The sequence below is a fragment of the Prunus dulcis genome, chromosome 4, assembly GCF_902201215.1.
Source record: "Prunus dulcis chromosome 4, ALMONDv2, whole genome shotgun sequence".
NCBI lineage: Eukaryota > Viridiplantae > Streptophyta > Magnoliopsida > Rosales > Rosaceae > Prunus > Prunus dulcis.
In genome coordinates, this window is record NC_047653.1 from 6011837 (window position 1) to 6025587 (window position 13751).

Sequence of the window (13751 nt, forward strand, 5' to 3'; positions counted from 1 at the left end):
ATATCCATCACTTTTGACTATTGGTTTGAGGCAATAATCAACAATCTCCACCTTGGCTCAAACCCTCAAAGTAGAACTCCCAATAGTCGTCTCCCAATCCCCTATGGGGCAATCAACAAATTTTACAAATGCCAATTAAGTCTAAGCAGTGCTTAAACTTGAGCAACGAAATTGGCTTTGTCAACATATCCGCAGGATTGTCAGCAGTCCCAATCTTCTGAAGAAGAATATCTCCTCTTCAATAATCTCACGAACAAAATGGAACCTTACGTCAATGTGTTTTGTACGTGCATGATGAACTTGATTCTTTGCTAAATAAATAGCACTCTGACTGTCACAATGAACATCCACATGGTCTTGTTGGACCCCCAAGTCATCAAGCAACCCTTGAAGCCAGATGGCTTCCTTTATAGCTTCTGTTACTGCCATGTATTCTGCCTCAGTAGTCGACAAAGCAACTGTAGATTGCAGAATCGACCTCCAACTCACTGGACCTCCAGCAATAGTGAATACAAAACATGTAGTGGACCTACGCTTGTCCAAATCACCTGCGTAATCAGAATCCACATATCCAACAACACATTGACCAGTAACTTTATCATGCTGAAACAATAAACCAACATCTACAGTACCCAGAATATACCGTAGAATCCATTTCACAGCTTGCCAATGCCCTTTTCCTGGATTATGCATATATATACTGACAATACTAACAGCTTGTGAAATATCAGGCCTCGTACACACCATAGCATACATCAAACTACCAACAGCACTTGCATATGGAATTTGAGCCATGTAATGACTCTCTTCACCAGTTTTAGGAGACATAGAAGCACTAAGTTTGAAATGAGGGGCAAGAGGTGTACTAACCGTTTTTGAATTTTCATTCATCCCGAAACGCTGTAGTACCTTCTTCAAATACTGCTTTTGACACAGACTAATCTTGCCCTTCTCTCTATCTCTTTCAATTTCCATACCCAGTATCTTCCGAGCTTCTCCTAAGTCCTTCATCTCAAATTCATTACTCAGTTGAGTCTTCAACCTTTCAATCTCCACTTTGCTTTTACATGCTATAAGCATATCATCAACATATAAAAGCAGATAGATGAAGGTTCCATCTTGTAGTTTGCGAAAGTATACACAATGGTCATAATGACTTCTTGTGTACTTCTGCCCGATCATAAACCGATCAAATCGCTTATACCATTGTCTTGGAGACTGCTTCAAGCCGTACAATGATTTTTGCAATTTGCAAACCCAATTTTCTTTTCCAACAACCTTAAAACCTTCTGGCTGAGACATATAAATTTCTTCCTCCAAATCACCATGTAAGAATGCAGTCTTGACATCAAGTTGAGCCAACTCAAGGTCAAACTGTGCAACCAAAGCCAACAAAATACGAATAGAGGAATGTTTTACTACGGGAGAAAATACCTCATTGTAGTCAATGCCTTCCTTCTGAGCATATCCTTTAGCTACTAATCTGGCTTTGAATCTCACATTGTCCTTTCCCAAAGATTCCATCTTCTTGGCATAAACCCATTTGCAACCAATTGCTTTCTTCCCCTTTGGTAACTGAACCAGCTCCCAAGTCTCATTTTTATGAAGAGACTTCATCTCCTCATCCATAGATTTCTTCCACTCCACGCTCTCTGAACTTCTGACAGCTTCTTTGTAGGCGGATGGAATATCATCTTCAATAACGGGAAGTGCATATGCCACAATATCAGTAAATCGAACAGGCTTTCGAATCTCCCTTCTCGATCTTCTGATTGCAATAGAATCTTGTTGCTGTGGAGGCTCTTGGGTAGGTGCCTCCTCTTCATCATCCTCGTCCTCTTCATCAGAATCAACTGTAGGACTAGTGTCTGTAATATCAGACCTTACTGGAACAACTGGAGTTTTCAGTAACTCCACCCGCTTTGAACTACTCATGGTCTTAGTTGCTTCAATTTCACCTTCATGCTTGTTCTGATTTACCATAGCAGCCTCATCAAAAGTCACATCTCTGCTTACAACAATTTTCTTCTCATCTGGACACCAAAGTCGGTATCCCTTCACGCCATTGCTAAATCCCATAAATAGAGCCTTCTTTGCTCTTGGATCTAACTTGCTTTCCCGGACATGATAGTAAGCAGGACAACCAAATATGTGTAAATACTTGTAATCAGTACAAGGTTTACCAGACCATACCTCCATGGGCGTTTTGCCCTCATTCGCAGCAGCAGGCAACCGATTAATGAGATGGCTTGCATAAGTAATCGCCTCAGCCCAAAACGCCTTGCCTAAACCAGCATTAGACAACATACACCGAACTTTCTCAAGCAAAGTACGGTTCATGCGCTCTGCCACCCCATTCTGTTGCGGTGTCTCCCTAACCGTGAAGTGCCTCACAATACCCTCATCTTGACAAACTTTCAAGAAAGGATCAGACTTATATTCACCACCATTGTCTGATCTGAGAGTCTTGATCTTTCGACCGCTTTGCGTTTCAATCATCTTTTTCCACTTCAGGAATATCTTCAAGACTTCATCTTTACGCTTCATGGTGTACACCCATATTCTTCTAGAGAAGTCATCAACAAAGGAGACAAAATAATGGCTACCTCCCCAAGATGCATTCTTGGAAGGTCCCCAAACATCAGTGTGAACATAATCTAGAATGCCTTTAGTGTGGTGAATAGCAGTGCCAAATTTCACTCTAGTTTGCTTACCCAGCACACAGTGTTCACAGAATTCCAATTTGCATGCCTTTGCACCTTTCAATAAGCCTTGCTTCACCAATCCTTGCAACGCTTTTTCACCAGCATGCCCAAGCGCATATGCCATAACCTTGTGGTGTCTGTGCTATCTGCGTCAGCAGCTTCGGTGACAGCTGCTCCACCAATAACTGTACTACCCTGCAAGAAATACAAGTTATTTCGTCTTGTACCTTTCATCACCACCAGTGCCCCATGCACAGCTTTAAGAACTCCACCCTCCATGGTGATCTTGAGACCCTTGGATTCCAAAGCGCCTAATGAGATGAGATTCTTCTTCATATCCGGAACATACCGAACATCACTCAATTCTCTGACTGTTCCATCATGCATCTTCAAACAGATTTTGCCTATCCCTTGTGTTTTGCAGGCATTATTGTTGCCCATCAAAACAACTCCACCATCCAGCTCCTCGAAGCTAGAAAACCATTCCCGAATAGGACACATATGATAGGTGCAACCTGAATCCAAAATCCACTCAGTTGAGTGACCATCAGCAGATGAACTAGCCAAAGCAAACTCGAAATCTTCATCTCCAGATTTTGCAACATTTGCTTCAGAACCCACTTTCTCCTTCTCCTTGTTCTTCAATTTGGGGCAGTCTTTCTTCCAATGACCCTTTTGGCGACAAAAGGCACATTCATCTTTAGCAGGAAATTTCCCTCGTGACTTTGAACGAGATTTTCCCCGCTTCCCAGATTTTCTTTCCTCTGTTCGACCCCTTGCAACGAGTGCCTCGGTTTGTGAATTTTGAGTCTTCTGTTCCTTTTTACGACACTCATGATTCACCAATGCCGCAGACACCTCATCCAGTTTCACCTCGGATTTTCCATACAACAAAGTAGTTGTCAAATGATCATAATCATCAGGCAATGAATTTAACAAACATAGTGCCTTATCCTCGTCAGGAATTATCACATCAAGGTTTGCTAAATCAGCAAGTATTTTATTATAATCATTGAGGTGTTCATGCATAGAAATACCTGAGCGATATTGAAATCGGAAGAGTCGTTTCTTCAAGAAGAGCCGATTTTCTGCGCTCTTGGTCATATACTTCTCCTCCAATTTCATCCATAACTTCTTAGCAGAAGTTTCCTTCATATACGGGTATTTCAACTCCTTATCAAGGAACGATCGAATAGTGGCACAAGCATGGAGATTAATTCTAGTCCATTGCTTGTCATCAATATCTTCTGGTTTATCCTCCAGAACCATATCCAACTCTTGTTGATACAACACATCCATAACTTCACATTGCCACATACCAAAATTATTGGAGCCATTAAATTTATCAACCTCTAACCTTGTACTGGCAATTGGATGTCTATTGGATGTAGGTGCCGACGAAGACGATGCCGACTCCTTCTCCTTCAAAACTTCGTCTTTTTCTCCAGCCATCAAATCTGCCCGGCACTATTCACTGCTACTGTAGCACAGCACTATTCACGGGAGCACTGTAGCACCGACACTATTCACGTGCACTATTCACCCGTCACTGTAGCACCGACAGATTTTTCACTCCCCACGAAACCCCAGTCGAAAAACTGGAGCTCTGATACCACTTGTTGTGCGGAAGCGTCAACCAACTGCGAGTGAAAAATAAATAACAACAGGCAGGAGAAAAATTGAACAAAATAATCAACAAGAACAACACCAAGATTTATACTGGTTCGGCAATTGCCTACATCCAGTTTGGAGGCGATGGAGTATTCCACTATAATCAATGGAGATATACAATAGTGTTTACCACTCAATTTCCCAAAGACCCAAATACACCCAACCTCACACACTCACAAAGGAAGAGAAAACAATGATACAAAGCAAAGAACAACTAGAGAGAATTTGTTTCACTCTTTGGCAAAATGCCTTTCTTGCTATTTTTCTCTTCTACTCAACACTTGGTTGGATGCTTCAAATGAAACCATTTGCTTCCAATTTATAGCCAAAGGAAGTGGCTTCTCAAAGAAGCCAAAAGGAAGTGGCTTCTCAAAGAAGCCAAAGGAAGTGGCTTCTCAAAGAAGCCAAAGGTTAGTGTCTTCTCAAAGAAGCCAAAGGAAGTGGCTTCTCAAAGGAAGTGGCTTCTCAAAGAAGCCAAAGGTTAGCCAAGTCAACAATAGCCTACCACCATTTGTGAAAGCCAATTAATGCATTCACATTGCAACTTGTCAATATCCATCACTTTTGACTATTGATTTGAGGCAATAATCAACACCTTCCACTAGAGACTTCCCAACAAGATTCCAATGGCATTTCTCTCGGTCAACTGTTACCTTAGTCATCCTGCCATCAGAAGAAGGACCCAACTTCAACTCAGGTGGGACAATGACACGCCCTATTACTGGTGTCATATTCATGTTGACTTCAATTCCAAAATTCTCAATGATGCCACCACTGCCAATAACAAAAGAATCAGGATCATAATTAATAATGCAGTTTTTTATGTAGAATTAAGTTAATCAAAATGGTAAAACTATCTTGTTGGGATCTGTACGTGTGCATGCCACAGAGATCTGTACACTTCATTAAATTAAGGTAACACGCTACATGCGAAAAAATTCCAATATCACCAGCATGTTCATAAATGATATTAGAGCAGAACTGTAGTTCTCATCCTTCAGAGGAACCAACTGCCTGCTGACTAAAATCATACACACTAATTGTGTTCCATGAGAGGAAGAATGACTTCAAGAAAAATCAAGTAAACAACAGTGGAAGTTTGTTCACATCTAACTTTACTAACCAAAAGAAAGGACACAAAATAGCTTACCCACAAGGTCCATCACCAGATTGTACAGTTCTCTCTAACCTTTGGTGAAGCCAATGACATGTTCTTCAGCTTGATAGCTGCATTTCTGTCCAAATTCTCCTTTGGATACCTTTGCCCCTCAACTAAGACACAGAACTCCAGCGGTGTGTAGTTCTTCCTACCATTTTTCCCCAAATCCAAGCAGGGAATGTTTTTGTACTGGATCTCCTGGTATTTTTCCCTGAAATAATCAAGCAGCCTAACTTTCTTAGGTGTACACTGGCCATCTATGCCTGCAGCATCAAATGTAATGTCTCCTGCATTCTTATCAGTCAGCCCCTTGATGATGTACTTTTGCTTGGTTCTAAGGTGTGTCACGGTAACTTTCAATCCCATCAATACATCCACAACCTCTCTCCTAAACCTGTTGAGATTGTTTAAATCAAAGCCCCTGATCTGCTCTTGCAGAAAATCTATAACGGGCAGGCGCTTATAAAATGCCAAGACTGAGTAGTCAAGACACAAGGCAGGACCCTGGAAAGTCATCCTTAAGCTTTGCTGAAACCCTCTAAATGCAGCAATACCATGTCCAAGGTCATCGTTTTGATTTGATGTAGCGGGGTAAAAGCTTCGCCCAACAGAAACCAAGCACCTAGTTGGATTTTCTTTCATCACCAAATCCATACCCTGCAATATATCACGAGGGATAGACAAGAGTTGGCCACTACAGTACTCCTTCAACTTGCAAAGCTTGAGCTCATTTACCAAATTTATGGTAAATATGTATGAACTGAACCGCGTGCCTTCTTCCTCAGAAACCTCCACCTTAAATGATCCGGTGGGCAATGGCACTGCACTGAAGATGTTCTTTCCACCATCATATGCGGTACTTGACAAGGGAAAATCCGAAGGATTATCATAGGATAACTTCTTCCTGATTGCAGAGAGTTCAGACTTCGACATTTTCACAGGACGGCCATTTTTAGCAGGCTTCTCTGGCTTGAAATCAACATCTTAGTGCCTTATAATACTCTCAGGATTGTACGAGAGATTAAAATGATTAGCACGAAGCCTAGTAGTTCGGACAGATTTTGTGCCTCCATTATCAGGCCGTCTCACAGGGAGTTTTTTGTCTGCTTCATCCAAAGAAGGCGAAGAAAGTGCCTGTTTCGAAATTTCCAGAGATTGCATTCTAGGAACAAGAGTATCTGTGAAGAAAAAAGAACAAACAAAAGGTGTTATTACCAGCCTCATTTTTCATGTAAATCCAAATGGCTAGACCAACGGTAGCTAAAAAACTGACATTTAGGAATAAAAATGCAACGGCTTCATTCACAGCCTATATGATATGATCAGTAATGCAAATTTCAATTGTGTCTCAAAAAGGACCCAGAATGAAGAAGAAAAAAAAAATTACCGGGAGTAGGAGAGTTGATCGGGGCTGGAGATACAGCAGGAGAGGCTGCTCTGGTGGGAGCGGGACTATTTCATGGAGAAGGCCTCCCTTGCTGGCCCGAACTCTCATTCGGTTGTTGTTGATACTGCTGCTGCTGTGGCGGTTGTTGTTGATGGTGGTACTGGGACCCACCCCCACCATGACCGCCATAACCACCTCTTCCTCCTCCACTTCCTCTGCCGTAGCCACCATAATCACCTCTTTCACCACCATTACTGCTGCCTCTACGTCTTCCTCTGTTTCCACCACCACCTCTTTCCATTGGAGAAATCGGGAGCAAATTCAAAAACGATCCAAGAGAAAACTTGCCTCAAATTCGTACTCTCTCAATTCACAAAAATCAGAAATGAGTCTGTGATCAAGATGAGAAGTTGGTTCCTTATAAAGGGTGTTGGGTGGAATGACGATCTTGTCCCTGCGCGATTGCCTTAGTCCCGAAGTGCCTTAGTCACGAAGAAATCAACCAAGAAGGAGACGCGGGAGTGGGAGCGGTTGGAAAATGGTTTTGGATTTTTGGTGGAAAGTCCAGAAGCTTCCATGGAACAGAGAGGAATTTGCTTCTTCTTTCTTTTTTGCCAAAGGGTTGCATGAGGAACTGTATTTGATAACATTCTCCTCTTTCTCGTTTCGCTTATATTCGCTCACTCTGTCCCCGCCCTTTCTTTTTCTTTTTTCTTTTTTTTTTGATAATGCTTCCAAGTTAAGGTTCCCTCCTTGCCTAGCTCAACCACCACCACGTGTCTTTTTTAATTCTCAATTCTTTTTAATTTCTTACCCAAGTTAAAATTTAAAATCTTTTGCGACCCTTTGCAACTCCTTACAATCCCCCTCCAGCCAAAACAACATGGTAAACATAACTTTTTTATGATTTTTGTTGTAAATGATAAGGTGGAGCCCACCACATGTTAGAAGGGGCTTTACCTATAAAAGGGTTCACCTCTTTTCTTGTAATTGAACATATAGACAATACTGAAAAGAGGAACGGATGAAACGGATTTTCACTGCTTCTAAATTCTCTCCTCAATTCTTTGATTTTGTAACACGTTATCAGCACGAATTCGCTTTAACAATACCAGCTGAATTCTCTGATGAAACCCAGATATCTTATCCCTCCTTCCATCCAATGCTACCTTCTCTCTCTCTCAATTTCTCCATTTTTTTTATTCTTCTTACTAAAGCTTTTGCTCTGAGAAGAATTAATATTGTTTGAAACCTCCATATCTGACATCAGCCCCAAGATCCCATTTGCTGGTGGTGGTGACTTGTTATTTTGGAATTGAAGATGATCAGTAGTACTGTAAGCGCCATGAGGGAGGTGGAGGACGTGGTAGGGTCGTCGTGACTGACGGCGTTCCTCCATGGCGGCGGCCCACCGTTGGAGCGCAAGTACTTGCCGCACCACGTCCGCAGCTTGAGCTGAAAGCCGTCGTGTATGGGCTCCCACTCGAACTTGAAGTCCATGCTCTTGTCGGCTTCCGCCTGGAGCACTTTTCTGCCTGTCATGCCGAGGAGGAAGGGGTTGTCATCGGCGACAAGGTACTTGTCGAGGTGACTGCGGAGCTTCACAGCCTTGGCGGTGTTGAAGAACTCCATGAAGATGAAATTTTCAATTTGGTTTTATAACAAATAGGTCTTTTTGGAGGTCGTTGCCTATTTGTCTATTGGCTATGATCTTTCCACGATCAACATTTGGTAAAAGGGTGGCTCAAAATGGTCAGAGAGGTGTATGTGCATGTAAGCTCACGATTGGTTGGAATGGTCTGTGCTTTGCTAATGGTTATCACTTTCTGTGAAGAAATTCTTAGCCATTGAAAGATTCATTTTGGTTATGATGATGACCAGATTTGATGCATGGATTGGGGCGGTGAGGATAATCAAAAGACTTTGTACACTGGCGATACTTTCAACGAGTAGATTTATGAGATCTAGAAAAGCAGAATCTTTTCTCTCTCAAAAAAAAAAAAAAAAAAGAGATAAGAAAACCCAGATATACTTTTCAAACGAGGAGCCAAGTTGATATCCTTGATGATGGATATCGATGGAGGAAGTAGGGTCAAAAAGCAGTGAAGAAACATTTTTCTAAAATGGAAGTAAGCCACTAAAAATTGTTGAAAGGCCGGTGTTGATTTGATGCAAGGCACTGGAGATCTAGCAAGTATGCCTAAACAGTGAGCCAATGCTAGAGTATATTTATTGAAAAGTGGGATACACAGCAAGTTGATCAGCCTAGTGGAAAGCAAAATCCTACATGGAAGTAAAGGAAACAAAGGATTTTTGCCAGGCATGTGAACACCCACCAAAATAAAGGGATAAGTACCCTACCTCACTCTATCTCCTTTAATTAATTACATTATTAAAATACCTACAGAATTTAATACTCATGACCAGTATAGATTGCAGGTGGAAAGAAGAAAAGCCAACGTGATATATCTAGCTTTCCACTAATATATCAGTATAATAATATTATACTATTTGATTGTGGTGTTGATAAGAACCCACCAATAATTGCCTTTACTTTATCGCAAATTTACTTTTACTTAAAGTATGATGTGGAATTAACCCTCATACTTTATGAAATTACTTTACTGTACATTATTTATTGTATGGTGTAGGTTTATTACCCATACAACAGTATCTATTTAAAAGGGTGGTGCGGGTTTATCGTCCACGCCTTTACTTTTATTTAAATGTATGGGGCAGAATTAGTGCCCATACAAGCACGTTTACTTTATCGCAAATTTACTTTTACTTAAAGTATGATGTGGAATTAACCCTCATACTTTATGAATTTACTTTACCGCACATTTAATTTTATTTAAGGTATGGTGCGGGATTAACGTCCATACAGCAAGCAATTTAATTTATGAATTTACTTTACCGCACATTTAATTTTATTTAAGGTATGGTGCGGGATTAACGTCCATACAGCAAGCAATTTAATTTATGAATTTATTTTACCGCACATTTACATTTATTTAAAGTATGGTGCGGGTTTATCGTCCATACCAGTAATTTATTTACCAGCAATTTATTTTATGGATTAATTGTGCTGTATGATGAGTTTTTACAGTATGCAGATCAGGACCAGAAGTTCCTTGATCCTCATCATACAATTACATCAGGACTTGAAGATCCTTGATGATGATATTAATATGAGAGCTGGCAGTCTCTCCGGTACTATATTTGTAAACATGTGATTGGACTTGAGGGTCTTTGATCCCTGACATGTAAATAAGGACCTAGGGTTCCTTAATGATGTAACAGTACCGTATTGGTTCATAGTGCCGTACACATGGATGATAACTGTACTGGCAAATGTACTGTACACATGAATAGATACGTATTCATGACTTGATGAATAGTACCGGATATATGAATAGTGACGTATACATAAATATTAACCATTTTGGGTAAACCGTCACTATATACAAAAGGGAACCTGCAGTTCCTTAAACTCATGGATGAGCAATTAAATGAGATGCCAGAAGTTCCTCAAAATATGGACAATTATGTAAGGGTTTGAAGTCCCGAAATATGTACATAAAATTGTAAGAATGTCCATACCATGAGAATATGTGATTTTGGCCTGAAGTTCAAAATCTAACAGTGTTGAGAACCTAAAGTTCCAACAGTTAAATGGACAACATTTGAGGTATTATTGCAAATTGTAGTACACCACATATTTCTTTGGCATAAGAGAATGATGAATTTAATAAAGTTTGATTCTGTTATAATCGACACCTCAAGGAAGAAATATATTTTGTGAATTCCGGTTGTTGAAAATACACCGCGAAATAGATAATATCAGTATAAACTTCAAATGATGAATTGAGGCTCCCCACATATTTTGTTATATCTGGGTCGAAAGCCCATGGATCCAAATATATGAGAGATCCTGAACTTGAAGTTGTGGGTATATAGTAGTTAATGATCTTCACTACTATATTGCGATATTATCGTGGCTTTTACTCAATTCATATTTCATGTCCATTTGAAAAGGGCAAATAAATTCTGAGTTTGTGTTTAGCCCAGGCCAAAAGTTCCGGGCTACCATGCGTTGAAATATGAAATTTGGGAGAGTCGATGTGGTTATTTGAACCTATAAGGCACAAGGTTCCAAACCGTCATTTTGAAAAGACGTAAAAACCACAGGTGTAAGTTTAAGAATGTGCGCAATTATTATAACAGGAAAGGAGCATACAACAGATAGATTTTTTCCACCTGCAATGAAGGTGCAGGCCCTGTAAAATCTATAAAATTACATTATGTTCTGGAAGCCTCTGAAGGAAGAGGACGGCGCCTCTTAAGCTTAGCCATGAGCCTCTCGTGGTCTCCCAAAATTCTTTCATTGGAGACCTGCAGCATGTCTAGCCTTCTCAGTGTATCAACAGAGTACGAACTCACCAGTTTCAACAAGGAATTATTCTCTCCTTTAAGTTTCTCAACCTCCTGTTGAGACTCATGAAGCATTCTTTGAAGAGACGAATTTTCAGTTGTTAGCTCTGAACCTCGTTTGCTCTAGCACGCAAACGATCAGCCATGTTAGAAACAGAAGCAGCACTCTGAATGCTAAAAGCCATTGAGTCATCAATAGCCTCTTCCTCAGACCTCCCTGTCAACAACATTTCATCCATTGGAATAATGAAATTCCTAGCTACTATGACAGCAGTAGCATCATTCATCATCACAGAATCATTAACTGTGAGATGACGATTTTGGGATACAAAGGATGGACGCCAAACTTTGGCGTCACTGGTTGTTGTGGGAGCATCATTTAAATTGAAATAATTTGGGCAGGAAGAAGAGGAAGCCATTTTAAGAAGGTTTTGAAGAAAGTCTTACAAAAACTAAAGTTTCAGAAAATGAAGGAAGTTGAGTTGAAACGCAGTTGCTCCAATCAAGTTTTGCAAAGGCAATATCTATAGACGAAAATGTGGCAACATTTCCAGGATCCCAATATCTTCTCGAATCCCCATATTATCTTTTTCTTTCCCAGAGTCCAAAACTTCACGTGGCCTCTAATAATGCCTGTCGGCACTTTCGGCGTTTTCAAGTATTATTTTCGTCAAAGCCGATCTTGCTTTACGGATTTCACGGAGCTACTTTTTCAAAAGTATCCCGAGAATCTCGCAATTTTCCTATGGTTAATTTGAAATTCACCGGTTCTACCTATTCATTGTATTTGTGTATAAATGTGTTACTAACGAAATTTTCTTTGCAGAAGACATCCAGTTTACTCCATACCTAGTGATGCGATATCTACTTGTTTTTCTTATTAGTAAGCACTCAATATGCCCGAGAAGCAAGACTATCTCTGATCATCCATTCAGGAAGCGAGACTATCCCTGATCACGTTTCCGCTACATCAGGGAACTGTGAAGGCGACCTTATGCTCTAATCTCCTGAGGTCCTTCTAGACTAGGAGAAATGAGAGCTTGTTGTCTGCTCCCACCAGCTTCCTTCCTTGATTGCTGAGCTGGTTGTCTGCTCCCACCAGCTTCCTTCCCTGATTGCTTACCTTATCTTGCAATCAATATCACAATTTTTTTGCATTTTTTCTCTTTTTGTAACTCTCTGTTCATAAGAGATTTTATTTCTTTAGAATGAACATCTGAAGAAAGAATCCATGAAGTGATCCTAACTCTGAGGGTTATTTGTTTTGACAGAGGCAAAAGAATTGTGATTTTTGCTCTTGCAGGATATAACTAGATCATCAAGCACTACATTATATTTGCTGGGCCGATACAAGTTTGAATGATACTTGAGAAAAGTTTCTCCCACCTAAGGATGTAAGCAATACTTGTGTTATTTTATGCTTATATACTTATTTGATATTTTATCTTGAAAGGTAACCAAATGGGGAGATAAGTCCGTTCCAAAAGAATGGCTTGTATGTATCCATGAATTATTAATGCAAATTTTACAGATTGCAAGTTGGATACATTGATAATACACTGCACAGATTAAAGTCCCATAAGAACAAAATATGGGTATAGCAGTGATCAATATGATGCACGCCTGTTGCGTAGCAAATGATGTGGATTGAAGTCCCGAAAGGACAATCCTTTGACATGTCAATATTGATATTGTGCACGCCTAATGCGTAGCAAATTGTATGGGTTAAAGTCCCAGAAATTAATTGACATGTATGTATTAATCTGTGGCATGCCTGCAGCATGACAGATATATGGGTTCTAAATGTTCCAACTCCCTAAATGGAGATTATCCACGCCATACTATAAAATAACGCTCCATTGGAGGTTATAATCCACATTCTCACATCATAAAAGCCCCCTGAAGTGGCTTGGGTACCCAAAAAGCAAAGAAATGCTTATAATTGATGCATGCGCATGCACATGAGAATGGTGGGATCATGAATTGATGAATGACAATTTTTGATTTTGGAGTAGCTACTCAAATCATCAATGGGCTGTGTTGATTGGAACCACGTTCAATTATTAAATGTCGACAATATCATTGGCCAAAATGGAATGAGGTAATTCCATTATAGATAAGAATGAACGTGAAAGAACAAACCCACAGTACGAACCCCAAAATTTGTTAATACTGAAAGTTATACTTGGGTGTTCGGAATAAAAGGGAATATACCTACTTTGTATGACACAATGTTTTTGGCATAAACAAGGAATGTTGGGTTTTCTCCATATTTATAGATTCAATTGTGCCCCTTTATTGCACATTTACGGAGACCAACATGTTATCTTTAAGGGTTATTAAATGCACGGAGCATATGCCAGAAGCGATTCCCTAAAGATGTATAAATAGCTGG

General features: G+C 40.1%; 1 protein-coding gene and 1 pseudogene across 1 annotated transcript; both read right to left on the reverse strand.

Annotated features, from left to right (window-relative positions):
• Positions 1-4975: 4975 nt before the first annotated feature.
• LOC117625156 lies at positions 4976-7367 on the reverse strand (annotated as a pseudogene).
• Positions 7368-8188: 821 nt separating this feature from the next.
• On the reverse strand, positions 8189-8554 carry LOC117625183. Its single transcript, XM_034356789.1, has one exon. The coding sequence runs from the start codon at positions 8552-8554 to the stop codon at positions 8189-8191; it is 366 nt and encodes a 121-aa protein (XP_034212680.1).
• Positions 8555-13751: the final 5197 nt, after the last annotated feature.

What these genes read in the sequence shown, in the direction of transcription:
- LOC117625183 (XM_034356789.1), bottom strand. Translation starts at nt 8,554, where the DNA reads ATGGAGTTCTTCAACACCGCCAAGGCTGTGAAGCTCCGCAGTCACCTC.